Genomic DNA, 25,365 nt, shown 5'->3' with positions numbered 1-25,365 from the left:
TTCTGCCCCCCTGTTGGCGGCGGGACCACCATTGTTGTGTCATCGGGAAGTTGATCTGCCGTGTTCGCCTCCGGATGCACCTGCTGGGGCGTGGTGGGAGCCTCCCGATTACCTGCAGAGTCCTCGGTAGAGGGTCGTGTCAGGGCCTCTGTACCGATGTTTGCTCCTGGATACTTGAAATAACTGCGTGAGTGCAAATGGTCAACATGAACGTGCCGGACTGTGTTCTGATTCTCTACCAGTTGGGGAAGGACAACTTCTCGTACTTTTTCTGGCCCGCTGTCTTGGACTCCATGAACGTAGCCGTGACCGTGGAGCTCCCTGCAGAGCCGGCGAGGAAGCGCGCCAAGATCTATTGCAGGAAGGCAAAACTAGAGAAACCCTGGGTGAAGGCGAAGTGGATGCAGCGCAAACAAGCGGCTGCTGAGGCGGCGGTGGCGGCTGGTGCGACAGCACAGCAAGTCAATGCTCCAGGAGAGGACGGCAGCAGCCTTAGGACATATATACAGTATAAAAATACACAGTATAAAAATCAATAAGTCTGCCTACTGTCAGTGTCAGGATTGAAGGACGAGCCTTCAAGATGCAAATAGATACAGGGGCGTCTGTCACCGTCATGCCGAAATCCGTTTTTCAGCATGACGGTGACCGACGCCCTCCGTTATCACACTCCTTCCCCCAATCTACCAGATTGGGGGAAAGAATGTGATAACGCCTACCGCGTGACGTTCCAAACGCCTATTGTAGTACGGTACGAGCTCTGCATCTTCCACTTGCACTGGCCATCCTTCCAAAGTATATTGAATAACCTTGCTAAGCGTGTGGTCATACCTGCTTGCTTCAGCGACGTCCTTAGCAGTCAGTGCCGTTGTTTCAAAAACAGCGAGAGTATCTGTCTCCTCCGTCTTGGTTGCACTTGAAATAGGCAATCTCGACAGTGGATCTGCAACTTCCCTTTCAGATCCGTTTCTATATCTCAAGTCGTAACGATAATACGCCGAAGTTAAAGCCCATCGTTGCATGCGAGCGGCCGCTAAAGATGGAACTTGTTTTCCTGGCCCTAAGATGCCTATCAGCGGTTGGTGGTCTGTAAACAACATGAACGTCCACCCATATAGATAGCAATAAAATTTCTTGAGGGCAAAAATGATCGCCAACTATTATCGCTCGATCTGGGCATAGCAACGTTCAGCTTGCGACAGTGTTCTGGAGGCGAAAGCGACGGGTTTTTCTGTGCCATTTGGAAGTCTGTGGAAGAGAACTGCGCCGAGCCGATACTGCGATGCATCACAACTAACAGCCAAGGGGTTTTTTGATTGTAAAAACCGAGTACTGGGCTTGTCGTGAGCAAGCTCTTCGTTTCTTGAAACGCGAGAGCCCATTTTTTCGTCCAATTCCAACGCTTTTCTTTCCCCAGAAGCTCATACAGCAGCGCAGCTCTGGTTGCCAAGTTGGACAGGAACTTTGAGTAGAGTGTTACCATTCCAAGAAAAGACTTTAACTCCGTTGCATTTGTGGGCTCGGGTGCATTCTTTATCGCTCTGACTTTTGACCCAAGTGGCCTGATTCCCTCCGCTGAAATTCCGTGGCCCAGGTAGCGAACTTCGCTGCAAAAGAGCTTGCATTTTTTCATGCGCAGCGTCACATTGTGATCGCGTAGCTGGGTCAATACTTCTTCCAGCTTCAGCCGACAGTCATCAATACTTGACCCTCCTATGATGACATCATCGATGTCACATTCTACTTGAGTGACGCCCTTGAGGATCCTGTCCATGAGTGACTGGAATAAGGCAGGAGCACTTGCGATGCCTTAAGGGAGCCGCTGGTATTGGCATAGGCCTTGCTGTGCGTTTACCGTTAAATACCTTTGGCATCTTCGTCAAGCTCCACTTGCTGATAAGCGGAAGCAAGGTCAAGAACGCAGAATACTTTAGAGCCTGCTAAAGTTGCGAATAAGTCTTCTGGTGGAGGCAGAGGGTAGTGCTCAGTCAGTAGCGCAGGGTTCACTGTGACCTTGTAGTCGCCACACAGCCGTACTTTTGCTCCTCCATCTTTTAGTACCACCACTAAAGGAGTTGCCCAATCGCTTCTGGTGACCATTTTTAATATCCCAGCACGCTCTAAGGAGTCCAGCTCCGCAGACACAGCTTGCTTCAGCGCAAATGGCACTGGTCGAGCCTTGCACAATACTGGCTTGCTGTTTGGTTTCAAGAGAACTTGCTCACAAGCCCAGTACTCGGTTTTTACGATCCAAAAAAACTCTTCGCTGTTAGCTGTGATGCATCGCAGTATGGACGAAATTATTCGTCCGAAAAGGTTTCAGTGCTGTCTTATAGACATTCTTGAAATTTACAAAACTTGGGTAAAACAATTTTTTTATTACCGGGGTGGTTTTGAAACACACATGTGGTAAAAAAAAGGGGGACAAAAAAGACCACGAAAGCAATGTATACAGTGTGTATGTTGAGTATGTAATGCAGGCAATGCAGCGATGAGACAAGAAGCTTACTGCTCATTGTTCCTCAGACACATTATCCTCAAGCTTTGAGTGTCATTGGGACATTCCTGAAGATCTTGAGCCTAATATGCTCAGTTCCAGTGAACAGCACCCAAAACAACGAAAATGTAACCGTACTTCAAAGGGGAAGTACGGCGACAGTGCACTTATCCGAAAGGGAAAACAGGAGGTTCATTCTGCAAATATCAAACACAGATAGCTTCCTTGTGACTAGTTTTAAATTTTGTCTTCGTACAAGCGCAGCATTTTACACCAAAAATGTTACCTAGCTGACTGCATGCGTCTTCCGGAACGTGTGTGGCAGGCTGCTGCTCGACGGAATCTTCCATATAGCTCAGCACTGCGGAACTCAAGCCAATGCTGTGAAGCCAGTCTTTTATTAGATGTATTGCGCTCATGGTAGGGGGTTGTAAGAATTATTGGCAGAAAAATAATGCTCAAGGGCTAAGGAAAATGCCACGCGGAAAATATTTTTCATATTCATAACATTACAGCGTTATTAAGTGGAACCGTTCACAATAATTGAGACCAAGTTCCAACACTTTCCAGCGCTCCATGTAAGGTAACTTAAAAGTTTTTCATCGGGGCCTGCCAGCTAGTATTTCCCCGTTACTGTTAACGACACCTCAACAGTTTGAGACACCCGCTGGCTTTCTGATGCTCTAATGGCTTAGTAGCTTGTTCCCGTGGGCTGTCTATCGAAGGAAAGAAATGTTTTGCGCCTCGTAAGTGCCTCGAAATGCATCCCATTTATACACGCTCTTTTTCTGCAGCATCAATCTGTGTCCCATATTTATATGATGTTTTTTTTTCTATCAGAAATGTTTGGCTAGTGCGTCTGTTGACAGCAACTTTAGTTTATTTATTTCAAGTTAGGTGGCTCTTTGGTATTGCGACAGCAAGATATGTGAAGAAATCTGAAAGTTTTTGTATGCCTTTATGTAGAAACAGAATTTTATTCTTCTCAATTACAGTGCCTCCAGCATTTGTGGTATGTCAGCACAGACCTGCAAATATTCATGTTCATCGCCTTTCCGCTGACTCTTCTACTTCTCAAGTGAGTAAGAAAATGTAAATAGCAAATACGTTGATCGAAAAGAAACCATTACCATAAGTGGCTGTGTATTGCGTTTGGGAAGAAGGCCTATTATATAATAAGTCGCAAAAACACGTTGTACTGCACCACTTCCACGACATAATTGCATAAAGTGCTTTGTTATATAAAAACAATGATGATTTTATGGGACGCTCACGTATGCGACTATGGTTGAGCGTTGGGCTAGTAGGTCCAGCATATTTCAATGTTTCACATCGTACGAAACGAGAATGAACTTAGTGTGTCTCTTCTTTGTTCGTCCTCGTTACATGCACTGTGAAACACATAACTCGTATTTGACAAAAAGAACACCCACACTCATACAAAGATCAGCCATTGTATTGTGTATGTGGTAGAGAATTAAAAAAATTATAGTCATGATGGTAACCTTGTATTATAAAATATAACATCCCGTAAGAGAGTAATAGTGCAGCGTTTGTGTTTTTCAAAATGCATAACACTGACTCATACTTAAATTAGGTGGTATCCTATGAGCATCGTGTAGGTAGTAACACTCCATGAAGATTTCACATCATCAATAAAAATGCCCTCGAATTTGAGGTTTCAGTTCTAAGCGCTTTTTAAATACCGCCTCGCACTTAGTGTGACACAGCGGTCACAACCGCTGCGCCACACCACTGTGTAACAAAATTATTATATGTGGCACACCCTAAAAAACTAAGTGAATTTTTGGCTACTCCACCTTGGCTTGATCTTAGCGGGCCACGCTGCGTACTTGTTAGAGTAAATTAGCAAGCAGGTCATTTTCAGAATACGCCGCAAGAGCCTATGTGTCCACGAGTGCGCTCTGGCCTGCTTATGAGCAAAATGACCAAAGTGCAATGGGACCCTGCCAGCTTGAGAATAATGATTGACAGCAGAGTCAGCAGTGGACAACACAGTAACAATCTTGTATAGAAAACAGTCCCTGTGACAGTGAAATTCAATTATGAAAAAACAGTATATGACACCTACAAAGACTTGAGCCAAAACCTCAAGCATTTGTAGAAAGAAATTATTTGCTAGAAATAAGGTGATAATATAGGAGATTGTCTAGATATTTTCTCCATTCTTGATTTGAAGAACATTTTGCTTGTTCTTGATCAAAAGCGCGTAGATAATGCTTACTTTAAAAGCATAATGCATCCTTGTATAGCAAAATCTCATGAGATGTCAGCATGCATGCTGACATCAGCCGTTTTATAGCTATGGTAGTATTTATGTTTCAAAAGTAAAGTCACTGCAAATTGTTGAACGAATCATTAGTATTTGTGAAAAAATAAAAACATCACACCGTACGATCAATAACGAAGCTCAAGAAGGCCCATATAAAGGAATTATGTCATTTGAGAGTTGAGAAAAACGCCGCATGCATCATATGCTTGCCGCTGCAAGTAAATTGCGTACTAGGAGAAATAGCAAGTGCATTTTCAAACTAGCGTTTCTGCAAATACAGAAAATGACAGAGTAACGCCCCATCAACAAAGCATAGAGCTCAACTACTCGAACATTTACGATCAGTAGGTTTTCACGTGATTAATTTTTCCCCAGGATCACCTAAATGGTTGTTCATTATGACGTAAATATATTATATTAAACTGGCAGCTGTTGCTCAATTGATGAGAAAGGCTGTTCATTATGACGTAAATATATTATATTAAACTGCCAGCTGTTGCTCAATTGTTGAGAAAGGCATGTTATGTCATCACGGTAATCAAATGCAACTCTCTAAGTGAGACGAAGCCTATATGTACTGATATTTCAATAATCAAAGCTCTAAATAAAGCGCTAAAATGATTATTATTAGCACTAAATTAACCAAAGCATGACACAAGCACTATAACAAGTGACCTTCTTTCCGACACACGCAACGATGAATTGTCGATGAGTTGCACTTCCACTGTAGCTACACACTGACCTTTTACCGACAAGCACTTATGATTCTCGTTTATTCTGCGTGAATCAGGTACCCAAAGACGTCTCAAGTTATAGGCGTCATCGTCGCCGTGGCCTTCTGCATCATGACGTGCCTTCAGACACACTCGTGGAACCTCTTCTACGCTTTAAACGGCGGATCGAATGACATGAGGTAAGTAAAGTGAAATGCATCGCCCTGCTTCGAAATGTTCACATAAACGAGTTGTTAGACTGAATTGTTAATAGCTGAGAACGCGAACACTGACTACAGATTGTACACATCAAATCAGTTTCTCTTTTTTGCCCCTCATTGGGGCGGAAAAATTGTTGGAATGATGATAACATTCTGACGTGTATCGAAGTCTGTTGCTTGATTGATTTGATTATTTGAAATGTGGGGTCTAACGTTCAAAAGCCACCACTACATTCTGAAAGACGCCGTAGTAGTGGGCTCCGGAAATTTCGAATACGTGGGGATCTTTAACCTGCACCCAAATCTGAACACATAGGCCTACAGCATTTTCGCCTCCATCGAAAGTGCAGCAAATGCAGCCACGATTCTATCCCACGAGCTGCGGTTCAGCGACCGAGTATACCTTAGCCACTAGACCACCGCGGCGGGGTGACAACCCTGTTGCAGCGACACATAGCGAGAGCAACTTGTATGCTCACGTGAAAAGTAGAGCACACAAAATTTTCTCTTGAAACGCGCAGCAAGAAAAAGTCGGTGACCCAAGAAAGGAGATCAGTGCCGCAGTGTTCGTGACAAAACTGGAGATGGGGCCGCGGTATTCAATATGGAAGAAAACGCGAGAGAGAGAGAAAGGGCGCTTGTGGACGCTGCAAGGGCAAAAAAACAAACAAACAAACAAACAACGAGGATGAAGACTCGCATGCTTCTTCCCAATATCTTTAATGCATCCACTACACCTCTTTCAACCCTCTACACCCACAATGACCGCTGCGATGTGTCTAACCTCAGACCACTGTATATCCCAAAATATCATTCGATTCTATGTCGGCGGTTACACTAGTGAACGCTTTCAAAAATTCTAACGATGAAACACTGGCTGTGCGGAGCAGCATATAGCATCCAGCGCATTGCCATAACGTCCGATTAGGCCCAGTTATCACAACCAACTGCTGATAAACAGTGTATATCTTTCTCTCACCTAATAATACAATTTATTGCGTCATGGTTGCATTTTTATGCCGACTGTTAGTTGGTCCTCTGATGAAGCACTGCATGACTAATGTACCTTTCACTCTACCCTTTTAGCACTCGTTTCTGCATGTTCATGTAATGATAGGCGTTACTGAGAGAAATATATTTCTTATTCCTCCTCAGGAAAATGCAGAGGACGCTTCTATACGTTTACATCCGGCCATTCACTCATGTGGCCACATACATCGTTGGTATTCTCTGTGGCTACGCTGCAAGTCAACATAAGAATAAGCACATCCACTTGGTACGTCCGTGACTTTGTTCACATAATCTACATACAGAAGCACTGTTACGCGCAATCGTGTCTAGCTTGCGAGAAAAAGAAAAGCACCAATAATTTGTTATGAATTATTGTTGACCCATAGCGTTAAGGTAGCCACATAGATTGATTGCTAAATCATCATTTGCACTTCAAATATTAAAACTATGCCGAGTATTTTGCAATATTGTAATTATAGTGTACTGCTCAGGATCTAGCATGCTAGCCAGCAAGCTGCGACGAAGAATTGTTATCAACTGTGGTGAACCCAAATAGTTCATCGAAATTGCCTGAAAAAAATAATTACTGTAATTTTGTTGTGATCCGGTGTTAGCCATACCCCACATAACCACACATAATTAAGTTTTTGCTGTAGTTATTGTTCATGTGTCGGGAATATGTGAATACCTAAATACTGCTCACATTTGCATAGGTTCACGTTTGCTGCGTCGTTGTCTACACGTAAGGGTGAGAAAATCACAATGCCATCCTTGACATAGTGCTAAATTTTTTCGTCAGCTGGCAAAAGCGTCCCCGCAGTTAACACATAGAGGGGGTTCGTCCGCCTCGTATCAGCTCCCTTGAAAAGCAATGATAAGTGTACCGTCAAGTGTTGCCTCATCGCAGTTTAAAACTTTGAAATTGGTCTGAATACTACAAGCCTTGAACGCCCCTGCGCAGAGAAATATGCGATTCGGCTTTGCCCGCTACCTCATTTTTCAAGTCAAGTCCTGTGTGCGGATTCATAATTTTTTTTTTCGTAACGCTGCAAACCGGCTTTGCCAATAACATGTGGAACTGTGGGATAGGACGAAATGTTATCTTGCAATCACTTGTAGCATTGGACGATTCGGGTCATGGGTTCTTAAGCCGGTATCACTGTTGAAACATGATATTTATACAGCTTTAGCTGAGTGTTGCTTACTCTCCATTTGGTGTCTACCCACTTGAATTTCTCGTGACCAGGTGGCTGCAGAATGGTATAATGTTTATTTCAGATTTTAACTTCTTGGGGCATGAGCAGAGATGTATTCAGTCAGGTATCACGGTGTCAAAGATTCCGAGCCGACAACCATCCTCGGCTGAGAGAGAAAGAGAGTGCACAACATTATATGCAATTATTATGGTACCGGCTTGAACATCGTGCGCACGCGCACTCGCGTTTTGTCAACCGCCAAAAAGAAAAGTGCCAAGATACGCGCTTCCGAGAAAAGCGGAGAGGCCGCTCTAAATCTGTGCTGAGCCTTGTACAATGAGATTACCTGAGAGGCACCAATGGAGCTGATTCAGAAGTGAAGCGCGCCTCCTTAGTGCGCTGGAAAGAGTGAAACAAATACGCTATATAGCTTCAGCTGTTTCACGTATAGCACACAACAAAATTTTACCAAAATGGCTACAACATGATAATCATTGTTGTATTCAAAGCTCTCCGTTTCGCGTAAAGTTGCTTCTCATGTTCAACACATGTGTGGGTGCTCAGATGCTGCAGGCTGTCTTGTGGTGCCTGTCCCTTGTTCTTGCCTGTGCGGTGATGTTCGTCACGGTACCCTGGAACCAAGGCATGCTTCCTGAGGACTTGTCCAACTCGATTTATGCCGGCTTTCATCGAATCTCCTGGGCTATCGCATTCTGCTGGCCAACGTACGCTTGCGCAACTGGAAGAGGTGGTAAGAGCACTCCTTCATAGCTCACAACTAAGACCTGTGTCATCTTCAGAAGATCCTCACTGATAGTCAATATGCCTTTAGATTATTCTTCAAGGTAACGGTGATTAAACTATCCACTCAAGAAAATTTACGCCTTCAGAAAAGGACAAACTGGGAAAGCCAAACGTCTGTGTTGGAGTCTGCGATTGTAGCACTTACGATAACTTAATATTCACTAGGTGAAATTCAACAACGGGTAGCTAATTTATGTGGACATGTTTCAAAAACAACTTCCCATGCTTCGTGTGACCCTCTCTATGAGTTATACAAAAAGGCCGAACGACGCATTCTGAAGGAAACAAGCACACTGAAACGACAAGAATCACCGCATAAATTGTCTGGACGTAGGCTGCTCGCGTTGATTGGTCACCTTTCGAAGGAGCAAATAGCAACATCACTCATATCTACTGCACGCATTCAAATTTTCGTTTTTTTCAGGCCTGTGCAGGGCAACAAAACAATAAAAAAGTAAACAGGAGAAGCACTCATCTAAAAACTCGAATTTTTCTTCCGAATCAACACACCATCAAGTATATAGACAGTTCTTTGTGAAAGGCATGTAAATCGCTTGTGAGTAAATCTTCACACATTCATGAGCAATCACTGAACGTGATTTCTTCCTTTGACATCAAAACGAATGGCTGCCTGAAAACTGTGCCTAATACTGACGATGCTTCAATTATGGTAAGAGATTGCAATCAGCACACACGAAAAATTGCTCTGGTATTTAAAGTATATAAGCATAACAAATGTGTGTAATTAGTTGTAAGAACACATTATACGCCAATTCTCCCACCTTTCAATGATTATCCGGTACATTCTATATAAATGTATTTGTCATTACTTTGTAGTAATTTTTTATTAGGCGTTGTTCCCTGACTAAACAGCGCAACCTTGCTCAATGAAATGGAGTGGCCATGAATGCCGCCCGAACGTTATTGAACGCTAGCAAGTGGTGATGCTATTTTATCTAGCGCCAAGTATAATGCTGCAGTCGTATGGAAGTTCATGAGCAAGGCCATTATAGAGGGTAAATCTGCATGCAATTTTAGAAATCAGGCCTGTGTTCTCAAGGAGGTTCTCATATATGCTTAAACTGCTCGGAAAAACTAAAGGCAGCCAACCCTGCGTGATGAAACCAGCGAAGGCGGGTTATGAAGTGAAACGTTCAGTTACTTAGAAGTGTGGCAGCTTGGGCTAGTTGGTATGGCATGACGATAGTTAAAGCGCGAGAACGAAACGACGACACATACACAAGAAGGACACGAAGGACACGAGCGCTCGTCTTTGTCGTCGTTTTGTTCTCGCGCTATAACTAACGTTTAGTTACGAACTGAAAGATTCGCGACTACCACCAAGGTGCAATACAAGGATTTATTTCTCACCATAATCAGCTGGCAATACCCGGATGATTATCGACCATGTACGAAGAATGGGTGACAATATGTAAAAATAAAAAAAATGTAATGGTATTATGATATATGCTTCAAAGCAACGTTAGCCAGAGCACCCTTCTACCGCTTCCGTATTAGATATTAAAATACGTAACTACTTAAGAGATCTCAATTTGAATGACACCTAACTTCTTGCAGTAGTATTTCCCAGGGGTTATAGCATCATGTCTACCACTTTAGATTTTATTTTAGCATGAGTCAACTATGGAGTTAGGTGAACTCTTCTAGGTGAAATCCAGGAGTAACAACGCCAAAGAGACAATAATGAATAAGGTAGCTTGTGCAATGTCCACCGTTTTCTGATCCACTATCACGGCAATTTCAAGCGGGAACAAAAATTGAGGCATCTTCGCACCAGAGGTGCGAAAGCTAAAGTAAGTGCTGATATATATGCGCTTTTTTTTATTTTTCTCTGCCTTTCACTCTTTTTGTTTTTTTTCCTATATCTCTGTTCTTTTTTGCTTTTTTTCTTCCCATTTCAACATCTTTCTTCATGACTTTCCTTCTCATTTCTCTCGTGTATTTTTCTTTTTTTCTCGCTCTTTATGTTTTTCTTTCTTTTTCTTACCTAACTTACTTCCGCTTCGATGCATATATACATCGGAGTATACTCCTGATGCTAGGAGTATACTCCTCGCATCTTCATTCTTTCCATTTCTTTCTCTCGCTCTTTTTTTTTCATTTCTTTTCCCGTGTTTCTTCTCTTTCTTTCTAATCAATTCTCACTTTCTCTCTTTTTTTTATTCTACGCTTTGTTTTACTCTCTCCCTGTCGACCCGCAGGTCGCGGGTTCAAATCCCGGCTGCGGCGGCTGCATTTCCGATGGAGGCGGAAATGTCGTAGGCCCGTGTGCTCAGATTTGGGTGCACGTTAAAGAACCCCAGGTGGTCAAAATTTCCGGAGTCCTCCACTACGGCGTCTCTCATAATCATATGGTGGTTTTGGGACGTTAAACCCCACAAATCATCACTCTCTCCCTATCTCTCCTCATCACCTTTTTTTTTTTCTTTTACAACCCCCTTTCTGTACATAACTAAAAGGCGCGTGCCTTGATAGCTGAGTGGTTTTGTGCATGGTTTCGCACCACTGGTATGCTGGTTCAAATGCCGCTTTGCCAACACATTTTCGTGGCCAAGAATTTTTTTCTTTTTAACTCTTTCGGCCTTGCTCTCTCGAATCAGAGTGAACACATTCTACGCCGTACGATTCGGCGCACGCATTCTGCGAGCGAAACGAGAAGAAGAGTGCGTGCCTTTCATGACGAGGATAGTTTTCTGCTTGGGCTAGCGGGTGGCTTGAACAGCTGCGCTGGTACAAATGTAGAACAACTCTAATAATTGAAAATGCAATGCGTGTAGGCTCCCATACTCATAGGTATAGTGTTCCGTGTTTTCGGAGTTTATTATTCAGTTGAAATTCGGGGAGTGTTTTTAGGAGCTTATTTCATGGCGGGAATACGACGTTTATCGCCGTTAATTTTTCGTAAATCCCCCAATTCTCCCAAATTTGTAGTTCAGTCTTGTTTAAGTGTCAATATTCCAACACGTCACCTTACATACGTTGAGGTTTCTTGCTCTGTTCACGAAACGCGCTCTGTTAAAGGTGTGAAGGGTGAGGTGCTTATAAGAAATAGAGTGAGAACTTATGAAGCATCGCACGACGACAAGCTTGTCGTCGTGTGCTTCTTCATAAGCAATCATGAATTATCATCAACTCGTCCAACTTTCTACATTCCTGTAAGAGATACTGTTAACGTGATGTAACGTTGACATTGGCAGACCGGCCGATGTATTAATGACCACTTAGAACATGCCCTTTAGATATATAATAGGGTAGGGCTTATTAGCCATTAATTTCGGAGTTTATTAGGTAAATTTGAATTATAAAAAATTACCGGCAAATTTATCCTATCTTTTCATATTTATACGAAAACACGGAGCCTTACGCAGCTCAGTGTCCTCTCGCCTAACAATTCGTCATCGTTGGCGAAATTGGCTTCAAATTTATGCACACGAAAACGCAACATGAGTAGCCTCGACCATAATGAATTCGGCGGACATTTCTAATGCAGAATTCAACGTATCATTACGCAGCATTCGTAGTTCGTTTGGCAGTCAGCATGGATGGGGACACCGATATCCCGTGACGTGGCGTTGATGCAACGCCAATTCTTAGAAGGCGCACTTATTGATAATGTGTTCCTTACACCCGGCAGCAAAGCTGTCTTGCACAAACATGATGACGGAGATCATGATGACAATGATGATGAAAAAGAAGATGATGATGATTAAAATAATTTATTTTTCAAAGGGGCAAGCATCCATGTGTCCAATAATCTGCCATCAGGCTAGCCACGCCGCGCTGCACGACTACTACCACTCGCAGCACTTCGAAACTAGACTATAGTCGTTCTCACTTTGTTTTGACTTGAGAGTCTATTCAACAAATTAAAAAGTTGTGCCTGCACTGCAAGAATAGTGGGCATCAAGAAGGAGTATTCCACTTAGCTCTGTAGTGTTGGCGTTTCGCGCCGACATGATGGTACGTGGCCTGGAGGGTGCATGAAGGGCCCGGACCCACTCTCTACGCCCCCGAAATTTTGGAATGTTTTTCGGAAAAAATCAAGGCCTTGAGTATGTGAGCCAACCCCCTTTCCCTCCCCCCCCCCAAGCTCCCCGATAAATGCCTGGCTACGGGTCTGCGCGTAGCCCACACGATTCTACAACAGCAACAATCACCGGAAATGAGAGTTTGCTGTCACAATGAGAATTTTAAAAAATCACCCTTCCCAGCTCTATTTCCTGAAGAAAAACAAATTAGACCACTGTTGTCATAGCAAATTATTGTGAATTTATGCACTGATCTGTTAATAAACTGCTTTATGACAAAGAGCAGACATATTTTGCTCGTGTTAGGTGAATGATTGCGAGGCGCTGCTCCTGTCTCGGTGCGGAGTTGATACCTGTCCGTTAATTTGCGTCTCCACTTATTCGTCCTTTTCAATGCAGGCTGGCTGAACAAGATGTTCTCGTGGAAGTTTTTCATCCCGCTGTCAAGGTTGACATTCAGCATCTACCTTGTTCACGTTCTCATCTACATCGCCCGCATGATTCGTCTCCGGACATACGTTAACACCGATGAGTTCTTCCAGGTGAGAAATATAAATAAAAAACGAAACAAAGTCACAGTAATTGATATTGTGTCAATTTGCTTTCGGAAAGAGAACTGCTTCTAAAGCCGTGGGAAGAACAAACATGACATTATTTGCCTCCTTCCGCCTCTTCCCTTCACCATTTAATTTTTAATAACCAGTAATACGCACTGCCAAAAGTAGGCCAGAAATTATAGTTAATATGTTAGCTTTGTCATTACGTAAGCAGCTCTCTGATTTTCATACTATAAGGGTACATTATATTTTAATTTGCGGAAGTAAAAAGTCACAACTTTGCCGAAAAGGCGAAGCAATGAACGCAAGAGCAACCAATTGGAAGGTTACGCGAAGAATGGCAAGCACCTAGAGACGTGCCCCTCGTTTCTCACGCACAAATGACGCATGAAACGTACTCACAGGTACAGATTAAAGCAAATAAGTGTCTCAGTTGTATTTTCTCTGTGTCTGAAAGTCGCGAATTTTCGCAAACGAAGACTGTGCAACGAGTACAATGACCTTTCTGTGGGCGGTAACTGCAACAGAATAGTTCCGGTGAAAGCCCAAGGCGTATGATCTCCCCCCCCCCCCCCCCTGCGAGATGAGCGCGCACAGGCCTCAGCGTTCATCTCCCTCTCACCGCGGGGCAAAGTACACGAGAGATATGATAGCACGTGCCGCGTCGTCGTGACAATCTGGTGACATGCGCTCATTGCACCATCTCGCTAGTACTGCTGAAAACACGATACTTACCTTCAGATGACCTTCGCCAGCGGTAAGTGGTACATACAAATAGCTTGCCATTTCAAGTTTGAAGGAGGTGCCCCTTCATGACTCAATGGCTAACGCCTCACACTCACAAGCAAGTAGTCGGACGTTCGGTTCCGCGCACGGGAGTATTTTTTCTCAACTATTTTTTTCTTGCGTTTTTACATATGCAGGGTGCCCACGTAACTTGAGCCAAAGTTTAAAAATATGCCAGAACATGTATTTGCGACGTGACCAAATGCTTGTTGCTCACTCTTGCCTGGAGTTAGTCAGACTATTATTGTGTTCTCAAATAATGTTTAATTAGACATGCCTAATTAACTAACTTTTCAAAAAACAAAGATAGATAAAAACTTCAAGTAGAAAGTTGCACATCGGTTTGCAAAACGTCTGATTAGACAGTTTTAAACTTTAAATCTGTTAGGTATTAGGGTTTTTCTGCTAATTACGAATGCCCGCGAAATGAAAAAACACGACGGGACAAACCCGCTCTTGCGCCAGTGCGCGCAATGATTCTTGCGCTACCTAACGTTCCGCGTACGAATGACCGTAGAATTTGCCCCATTTTGTTGTCTCGGCAGGGCCGCAACAATAGTGGTGACTTTACAATGACTACGTTTTGCAATCGGTCACAAAAACAATAACCACTGTGACTACTTATCACCGTCATGAACCGGTGCGAGGGAAGCGTGTCGATCAAACGAGGAACCTTAGGGAGCACCAAGATCATCATGTGCACTGACGAGCGAGTGGGTTTGTAACGTGGTATATATTTATTTATTGGTCATACGGTTAACCCTCACTTAAGGGTCGTTACGTATTGTTTTGTATTTCGCGGGCTTCGCAATTAGCAGAAAAACACTAATACCTAACAGATATAAAGTTCAAAATTGTGTAATCAGATGTTTCGAAAACCGATGTACAGCTTTCTCATTGAATTTTTTTTCTATCTTCGTTTCTTGAAAAGTAAGTCAATTAACATATCTAATTAAAGAATATTTGAGAACACAAAAAATTGTCTGACTAACTCCAGGCAACGGTAACATGCTTTTGGTCACGTCGTAATTACGTGTTCCGGCATATTTTTTAAACTCTGGCTTAAGTTACGTGGAACACCGTGCATAGATACGTATACATATACGGTGAAAGACAGCGACGCCGGCGGCGAAATCCAGCCGAGAGTGTACGTATATTCATTGTCGCAATGAGGGTGAAAAGGCCACCTGTGTCCGACAACACTATTCTCTTTTCCTTACAGCTCAACGTTGCGCTGGGCGTGTTCGCTCTGAGCATCGTGTTCGCCTACGTTCTGCACATACTCATCGAGGCTCCCGTCTTTCAACTTGAGAAAATCTTGTTCGAGCGAAAATCGGAGGAAGATGCGCCACCAGCTATCTTAAAGAACGCGAATGGCGTCGAGCATGCGAATGGCTTTGAGTATGCTAAAGGCAAGGACGAACCCAAGAGCAGTATTCTCTAGGCATTCCTTTTCAATATATTATGGCGACGTAAAGCGCCATAACTAGACCCGCGCTGAGCTGTCAACTTGGCAATATACCAGCCAACTGCAAACAAGTGCCACGGCCATTCAGCAGTTGTTCCACGGAGTCAGTGACTTAACGGATATAGTTTGTTGTACATAGACTTGCAAAGTCACACTTATCAGGTACGGCATCGCACTGCTGAGCTCAAGGGCATGAGTTTAATTTCCGGCCAGGGCGGCCGCATTTCAATGGGAGCCGAATGCAAAGAACACCCGTGTTCTAAGATTTAGGTGCACGTTAAAGCATCTCTAATGGTCAAAATTATTTCAAACACCTCCACTAATGCGCACACCATGATCATATTGTAAATGTGGCACGTAAAACACTACAGTTATCCTATGTAAGCCACACATTGAATGCAATGAAGGCACGTCTGGCACGTGCACGGCAACTATGTGCTGAAATATTTACAAAAGCCAGAAGGATGCGTCCAGTTAACTTTTCGTGTGGGGGCTATTTTTTACGAACGCGCGTTACCTCTAGTTCACTTAAGCGATTTCCGCTGAAGAATGTTTGTAAGTAGGTTGTTTTTATTATGGTGTACTGATTGTTGTTTATGCAAATGCGTTAATAAAAAATATGCGCGATGCACTACGTGTTGTTCTTAAAAAGAATTTCACCCCGTAGAGACAGAATAAAGGACCCTATACAGCGTGTTGCACTGTACAGCAGTGTGATGCTGACGCACTAATACATTATTCAGTGTACACAATAAAAGATTAGTGTGTCACTCTTCAGCGTCGAGAATTACAAACTAGCTAGTGTGGTGCTTCGAGTATGCGGACATGGCAGTTCCTGCAAGATATTAGACTGGTGTACTACCAGAAAAGTAGCAAGTGAAACAGAATATAAACACGTCCCTCCTAAAGGGGCGCAATACGCGTTGAAACATCGGACGCACATGGATCGAAGACATGCCATGGTCTTTCACATAAGTGTCAAAACGAGTGTGTCAAACATCTTCCTAACGTGTTCGACGCTGCTATTCAATTTACGCGGCCTCCTCTGTTGCTCTTAAAATAAGTGTGGTGGAATATTCATGACAATTTAGAAAGTTTTAAGGAAGTGTTGCGATCTAAACGAAAGATAATGGATAAAATAATACTGTACTTTTGGTGAGGGGCGGGATCACTCACCATTGTTCTCGTTAAGGAAAGTGCATTTTCGAACCACTGTGTTCTACGTGTTCCTGCGCTTGTGCATAGAATGGCGGACAAGGCCATGACCCATGCCTCGCCGGACTGCCTCTTTCACGTTCAGCCTAGGAAACAGGTCCACCTCAAACACAGGGCTCCGGGCAATCATTCATTGTCCCTTCAAACAGCACTCCGACCATGACCAGTTAGTCGGTTTGAGAGAACAGTTATCAGGGCAGTCATAAGGAGTTTTTTTAATACAGAAAAGGGAGTTGAAGTGCTGTAGACGCGTTAATGCAGTGGCTCACATTGCTTGTTAATTAGTTTTTTTTTGCTATTTCACACGGGCATATTTCCGCGATATTAGGTTTCCTTCTCCTGATCATATTTATTTTGAAGCCTTGTTTTCGCATAAATGTTGTGGAGTGTCCACAGGAGCGCAGCTTCAAATATGTCCAGTTCTACTCTCTAATGCAGTACATGTCTTTGTCCCTTGTCATGGTCGCCCATATGCCCACATCATATAGCATGTTTTTCATCGCTCGTGGTATTTAGAGAAATTCTACTTTTATTTACATCGCAATAAGACGAGCACACTGTTTCCGTTGCACACACACACACACACACACACACACACACACACACACACACACACACACACACACACACACGAACACGTTTTATTTATCAACAAGGTTTTTCTAATTTTATTTTGTACTAATGGTACAAAATATAATTAAGCCAACACAAGCTCGTGACGCAAGTGGAAGTTGGCTGCTTACACGAAAATCAAACGGGCATTTCGATTGTGGTGCGGCGACACGCACTTTGGAATTGTTTTTAAATATTTTTAAGCTTTATTTGTTGGCATCTATTGACGATTGTATTCACACAAATCTATTCCATAGTCTATCTCGCTTTTAAAATATCATATGCTAAGCATTTGTTAGCGAACTTCAGCGACTTGGAGATTATCTATCTATCTATCTATCTATCTATCTATCTATCTATCTATATATCTATCTATCTATCTATCTATCTATCTATCTATCTATCTATCTATCTATCTATCTATCTATCTATCTATCTATCTATCTATCTATCTATCTATCTATCTATCTATCTATCTATCTATCTATCTATCTATCTATCTATCTATCTATCTATCTATCTATCTATCTATCTATCTATCTATCTATCTATCTATCTATCTATTCGCCTACGACTTTTAGCTCTCCTGGCTGTTTCGATAATGTTATCAATACATAAATTGGTATGGAATAACATGGCGGTACGACAATCATAAGTGACTAGTCATAACACAAAAATCATGACATGTATGTCATGTGCGTCATGATATACATTTCATGGTCTCGCTGCTCTTGCGGTGGTTTCATTCACATGGCATATTGCAAAACTTGTATGGTATGACATGACTGCATGGTGAACATAAGTCACAGACTCTAACGAGAAAATCATGGCATGCATGTTATGTAAGTCATGACTATACACCACGCTCATGGTACGCTCGCAGTCGTTTTGCTAGCTTCACATATACCAAATTTCGTACTACCGGACGTCAATGAATGACAAAGGTATATGACTGGTGCAAAGACGATAATCATCACACGCGTGGCATGTAAAACATCACTATATGCTACGCTCATAATGTATTCGTGGTCGCATCGCTAGCTTCACATATACCTAAGTGCCCCGTGCGGTGGTCTAGCGGCGAAGGTACTCGGCTGCTGACCCGTATACGTCGCGGGATTGAATCCGGGCTGCGGCGGCTGCATTTTTAACAGAGGTGAAATTGCTGTAATCCCGTGTGCTCATATTTGGGTGCAGTCAAGAGAACCGCAGGTGGTCGAAATTTCCGGAGCCCTCCACTACGGCGGATCTCATAATCATATAATTATACGTTGGTTTTGGGGCGATGAACCTCACATATCTATCAACCATATCAATATCAGCATATACGAGACTTGGTTTTACTTGGCGTCAATGAATTAAGGAGGTATCTGACTGGTGCAAACATGATATGACATGCGTATATCATGCAAGAACATGACAGCATACCACGCTCACGATGTGCTCGCGGCCGTTTCACAAGCTTTACATAGACCAAATTCGGTATTATGTGACGTGAAGGGACGACGCACAAACGTGATAATCATGACATGCGCGCCATGTAAAACATGACTAAAAGCTACGTTCACAGCACGCTCACGGCTGTTTGACTAGCTCCACACGTACCAAATCTGACATCACGTGACGTGAAAATACGACGAAGGTAAATTACACGTTTGATCATTATAATAATGATATGCGGGTCATGTTAAACATGGTTGCATGCTACGTTGATAGTGTGCTTGTGGCTGTTTCGCTAGCTCCACATATACCAAATTAGGTGCCACGTGACGTGAATAGACGATGAAGGTAAATAACACGTCCAATTATGATATATATGGCTTCTAAGCCATGTACGGCATAATTTACATCAACATCGTAACGTTGTGCTGACTTTAAAGTGACATATCAACCTTCCTCATTCATGCTTCGCCTATAATGGATATCCACAGTACGTGGGATCTGCCAACTTTTTTTGTTTTTGTAAGCACTCCTTTAAAGTAAAAATAGGCTTCCCGGAAGATTAGACTGAACGCATTGGAGCTCCAGTGCAATTGAACCCACAATGTACGAAATGTTTTATGAGTGAAATAACTGGAACTATTGTACAGTTTGGCTGATAGTCTGTCCACCTTTATATCAAATCTGGTATTCGTCTCAGAATTCGTTCTTAGTGCATGTGCCCAGGGATATACCAGACCTCATTTACCAAAATAAATACTCTACGATATATATTAGTTAAGGAGTTTAATTGTGAATTTTTTATACTTGGTCATTTATGTAGCTTGACTTCTGTCTACGTGACGCCTGCCTCTTAAAGCAGCTCCGCTGAGTCAGTACATTAGTGTTACAGTGCATTTTGGGATAATTTGTATGACCGGTAAGATGAAACACTAGGCACAATAAGCGCTTCGCAGAAAGCAATCATTGACTGACTTACCACAACATTTGCGCTTGAAGTGGCAATGTGTCATCGCAACGTGTGGCAAGGGGGGAAAACATTGGTCCTCAAAACACTTCCCCGAGTCAAAATCTGAGGCAGTCATAAAGCCCTGACGGCATCTCTTCTGTTTTGCAATAATAGCTTGTACTGACGAAAATTCTTAATTTCATATTGACGCAAGGTGAAAAATCGCAATGGGCATTTCGCTGACAGAACGTTTACTACTTTGCAAGAAGTGAACGAATCAAACAGTGGTCTAATTTCGCCTTCATAGGGATACCCCACAATATATGAAAAATAAACTTTATCCTTCTTCCTAGTGCTGCTTTCCACTGCTCGATTCTATTGCCTTGATACGTAAGAATATTACGCTCCTCTTTTTTTTTAGTGCAGTCTCATAAAGTAAATTTTCGACACCTGTTTGGATGACATCGGTAAAAACAAAGGGGTGAGCGGGAGGTGAGAGAGATATGCGTACTCACCCTGGTTTACCAGTGCCTGTGCTAATTCGACGAGCTTACTGATTCGATTCCCGACTACGGCGGATGCATTCTGGTGGGGTAACACGCGATGCGCTAAAGCACCGTACGTGCTATGAGTAGATCTTAAGAATACTAACAAGGAAAAACCAAAAACCGGAGCTTTTCACTACGGCACTTCTCACAAAACCTGTATAATATGAGGCGTTACAACTCTTTGTGTATGCATGAATCAATCAAGAAATCTCTGAATTAATCTATAAATCGGTTAAAATAGGCCAACGTGGGAAGAGGGTGAAACAAATGCGCGTAGAAAGGAACGGAATCGCCAAAATGGTCTAAGATTTACTTGCGCGGCATTTGCCTTTTCCGCTTCTGTACGAGCGGACCTGTCCTACGGCTGGGCCTGACGCCAGGTGAGTGCCCGTGTCGCGTGCCACGCTCCGGCTGCCAGAGACACGTACAGATGGCATTCCTGCCTCGGCCTCGGTAGAGAAACTGTACATGCTAATTTAGGTGGCAGAGTTTGGCCTCTGATAGAACTTACCACACGCGCCCCCATTCGCCAAGCACGCTCACGTGCACAAAAAGCACTCTTTTGAGAAAAGCCAAACTTCACAGTCACTCAAGTGCTGGTGACCGTGCGCCATTGGCACCCACACCAACGCTGCCCCGGCAGTCCGGCGAGGGGACCAGGCTGAGTACGGATGTACTTCGTTGGGGTTGTGGTTGCTGTCTTGTGTTGTCCTCCGTTTTTTTTTTGAGCGTCAGTGTTAGTGGTGCTTGTGCGGCACAGCGCCGTGACTCAATGCTGTGAAGTTGCGACGATGACAGGATGCTGCGATCTACACTGCACGAATCAACAAAAAAAAAAAACGGAAAGGCTTTCTTCTCCATTTCATGTGACAAGTCCAAGGTGACCGTGACAAAAAGTGGAAGTGCCAAATCTGCAACTCGCTAAGCTAGCTATACTGGGCTGAGTTGTCGACGACCGCGTTCTGCTCTTACTATCATGTATTTTCGAAGCTCAAAATAAACTCTGCATTTTCAAACACGTGCCAGCAAAAAAAAAAAAAAACCTACACTGCAAGTAACGTAGTTGGCATGATCAAAAATGATTATGACGCTACATGCTCGCTCTGGCAATTGTATACGACAATTTCGGTTCAATACATTGCAAGTAGTCGAATAAACACAAAATTGACATTACAACTCTGATATTGCTTAAGACAGTGCATCCGTAAGTCGTCAAAATTGTTACTGCAGAACGAATGTGTCTGCAGTTCAATTCACGGTGAGATCGGGCTATAGGTGGCAGCACCGGCCCCGCGCAACTGTGGATAGGCTGTCGACGGTGCGTATACAAGCACACGCAGTGGCGATTCGTTGCGTGCTCTTTAGGCCGATTGTCGGCGGATAAAATGCGATGACTACACTTTACTGTTAATGTCGACGCTGTTCTCTTACGAATTACCGCACGATGCCTATGCAACGTTAACATTACCCGCGAGTAAAGCGCATTCTGCCTTTCATAGAGATGCTCCCCTGGGTGACTCCTTCGCGCACTTTCGCACTAATTCAAGCCTTTGCGGTGTTGTTTGCACGTGGTTAGCTTGTGTTCCGCCTGCTACGCACTGCTATAATATGACTGAACGACTCATTCACATCTTCGTCATCTGAATACTACAAAAAAAGAGAGAAAGATCGTAGAAAGCTGCATATCTATGTGATTCGTTCAGTACCAGCGTTCGCACCTTGTATGGATAGAATTTTTTTCTCTCGTGTTGTTCAAAATGTTGGACAGTCAATAAGTCTAGCCAGAAACGCATAATGCCTGACGGCGCTTTGCGCTACCCTGCTTTTACCACGTTTACGCACACGTTCTTCACCCCTAAAACTCTTATATAACAGTTCAGCAGAAAGCTTTCACCAATAAAATTACGTGCGTGACGGGGCTACAACAAAAGCCTGGTTTATGAGACAAGAATGTTTTTCTTTTTTTCAAACAAAAAAATTACCACTGCCTTTCGTCAGTCACCAACAATGCCACACAAATGTTCAAAACAATGTAAAAAACATGAAATTTTCAGTTAAATTATACGACATTTTATAGAAGGCATGCCGTCTGAAATAATTTTTAACGTCTGGGCTTTTTAAAGCGTTCTTAAATCTAAGCATACGGTTGCGCACGGTAACTCTGATTTAACTAGAGTTTAAAAACAATTGTGTAACGGCTCATGTAATAGTAATATTTTTATGTAGTGGTATCATGGCCAGATAAACGAAACTAAGGCTCTTCGCATGATCGATAATCTACAGGGCCGTAGTTGTACACCTACCAACAGTGCGCAAGTACGTGGCCTAGAACCTGTTTTTTTTTTTTTTACAGCCGAGTCTGCATTCACACAGAACTTACTGGTACCCATATTTGGGAGGATGCCAAGAGCATTTTGTGATGTGCTTGAAACGAAGGCGGCACCCACTATGAAATTATTCTGGTGATTGGAGGGTACGACGACAGTAACAGCACTCTAGAAAGTTGCACTCGCCGATCTTACTACAATTCATTAGCAGCCGAGCAACACCAAATGCTTTCGTACGTTGTTTCAGGCATACGTAGAAACAGTTACACTCGCACAGACATGACCGGACAAACTACACTTTGAGAACATGCATAACGTGTGTGCACATAAAACACGCCATGGCTAGCAGACGACGCATGGAGCAATCCACACTTCACCGTTTCGGTCAGTTGCAGCAAGGCGGTGACTCTGCTCGAACTCACGGCCACCATTTATTCCAGAGTTACAGTACGTTCAAGAATGCACATCACAATAGGCGCCATGTCTTAGTGATATAGTGTTATAAAGTATGGTTACGAATCTCATTGCAATATTACTGCGACTATGTAGACGATAACACACATGGTATGTTTCCATTTGCGTGCGCTCCTTGACATACATCGAATGGGATGAAGCGATAAAATTGTGAGCAAGTGAATATTTGAATATGCACCTTGCAGGACTCTCAAAACAGCATAATTCCGTCCGGGCACTGTGCGGCATTGAATTCAAAGCCTGACCGAGTGTTCTCTTTATGCCAAAGCTACGTATATACACCGAAAATTTACGTTTGCTTGCGTTATTTGTAAAACATGGTTTCATCAATGCTCGGCCACGGTGGTCTAGTGGCTAAGGTACTCGGCTGCTGACCCGCTGGTCACATGACTGAATCCCGGCTGCGGCGGCTTCATTTTCAATGGAGGCGGAAATGCTGTAGGCCCGTGTGCTCAGTGTTGAATGCAAGTTAAAGAACCCCAGGTGGTCCAAATTTTCCGAACCCTCAACTACGGCGTCTCTCATAATCATATGATGGTTTTGGGACGCTAAACCCAACATATCAATCAATCGTGGCTCCATCAATTATTCTACCGAGCCAGCTGCTTAATCGCTTAAAACGCTATGCTAAAAACTACGTGAAATTAGCGATTTGCCGAGCTTAATTTGTCGGAAATCGTGTGCATTATTCTCGATCAATTAGGTGAAGAGTTTCTTTTCGCTTTTTTAAAAGAGTAGTATTACTTTCTATGGTGACCTCCATTGAACAACTATAGCACCAGTACTACCTGAAGGTATTCAAAGGTATTATTTCTCAAGATTTTCTTTTTTTTTTCAAAGCGAAAGTCCTTCCGCCAGCGGAGCGGTAATGAATGAGCGAGAAAAAGCGCAGAACCATGCACTGAGCCGCGCAGCTTCCTACATTGGGAAGAGGTGGCTTTCCTTCATAACGTTGACGTCTTAACGGGCAAGATGGTGGACCTATGCGCATGTCTGCTACCTAATGGTAGCATATACAGTAGCTCCGGGCCGTGGACGACGCGGTAGCCGCACAGTGAAACTGGGAAGGGCATCTCAAGCGTCCACGCCGGGACGAAGGACACTGTAGCAGGGTAGGGTAGGGCACGGGCTATCACACATCCTTTTACGTGCATCTATACTCTACAAACAATGTAATCGCAGGTGCCCACACGAAAGCACAAAATGTTACAAAAAATTCCGAGGGAACCACAGGAGAACCCAACTACGCTGTTTCTACAGTTTTTACAGTGGGTGGCACTGTATACATAGTAAGCTTTTCTGAGTGTTCACGTTGTACTTATAACTCACCAGTATAACCGTAAGCGAACGTTCTCAAAACATTAAATAAAGAGTGTACGTATTCTAATTCCTTTTCCAGTCCCTTCTATCAAATATATTTTGTCGCGTTACTGACCTTTAAGTTGCACCATTGCAACTATTAGGCTGCATCACAGAAGACATAAGCTGAACAAATAGAATGAATCGTTTTTAAGCACTTTAACTGACGTCTTGAGTTTGGAGATTTCAGATTTTGGTTCATCGTAAAAGGGGGCATCGGCGAGAGGCTGTAACCAAAAGAAGCACCGTTGCATCTTTACTCCTTAACATGGCAGGCTCTGCACATCAGGCCTGCCTTTTTTCATAATTTTCACGTACCACTCTCATTATTATTCCTCCAACTTATGAATGCTCTGGTTCATCCGCCCAATACCACAATGAATGTTACCTGCACATTTCCATGACTAACGGAAGCACTAATCGCCTCAAACTATTTTTTCGAAATTGAAGCCTTAGTTGAGGACCTGTTTTGCATTTGCTTTGGCTACAGCTTTTACAGACTGCTGCTGTTTGTCTTCAATTCTAGTTATATGTCTTGTCACTCTTAACTATGTTCCTGCCACTTGGGTGCACAGTATAAATCACATTTGTCTAAAGTAACCAGTCGGTCAATTTATTTGCGTTTTTTAATATATGAAAGACCGATGCCGCGAAATACCACAGCGAGTCACACCGCACGCTCAGTTGGGACAGCCATGTAATACAAGCATGAATAGCAGCCCACAGCTAGAGCGAACTATAGCAAAGGCAGACAATGCCAGAGCTCTAACTCGTCAACTCGACCACTCCGGATAGGCGTGATTAGGACTGTACGCACGTTATCGCATGCTGCAAATCAGATATGCG

At 43.2% G+C, this 25,365-nt stretch overlaps 1 protein-coding gene across 1 annotated transcript in view; it reads left to right on the top strand.

The window, feature by feature from the left end:
• The window catches only part of LOC119161616 (nose resistant to fluoxetine protein 6), a 53,025-nt gene extending 36,799 nt beyond the window's left edge, over positions 1-16,226 (top strand). The window contains exons 10-15 of the mRNA XM_037414185.2: positions 3,493-3,575; positions 5,581-5,703; positions 6,880-7,000; positions 8,496-8,682; positions 13,184-13,326; positions 15,350-16,226. Of these exons, the coding sequence (XP_037270082.2) occupies positions 3,493-3,575; positions 5,581-5,703; positions 6,880-7,000; positions 8,496-8,682; positions 13,184-13,326; positions 15,350-15,571 (879 nt within the window). The 3' untranslated portion in view covers positions 15,572-16,226. The remainder of the gene's footprint in view (positions 1-3,492; positions 3,576-5,580; positions 5,704-6,879; positions 7,001-8,495; positions 8,683-13,183; positions 13,327-15,349) is intronic.
• Positions 16,227-25,365: the final 9,139 nt, after the last annotated feature.

This window comes from Rhipicephalus microplus, chromosome X (genome assembly GCF_043290135.1).
Source record: "Rhipicephalus microplus isolate Deutch F79 chromosome X, USDA_Rmic, whole genome shotgun sequence".
Classification (NCBI taxonomy): domain Eukaryota; kingdom Metazoa; phylum Arthropoda; class Arachnida; order Ixodida; family Ixodidae; genus Rhipicephalus; species Rhipicephalus microplus.
This window is presented reverse-complemented; position numbering and strand designations above follow the sequence as displayed.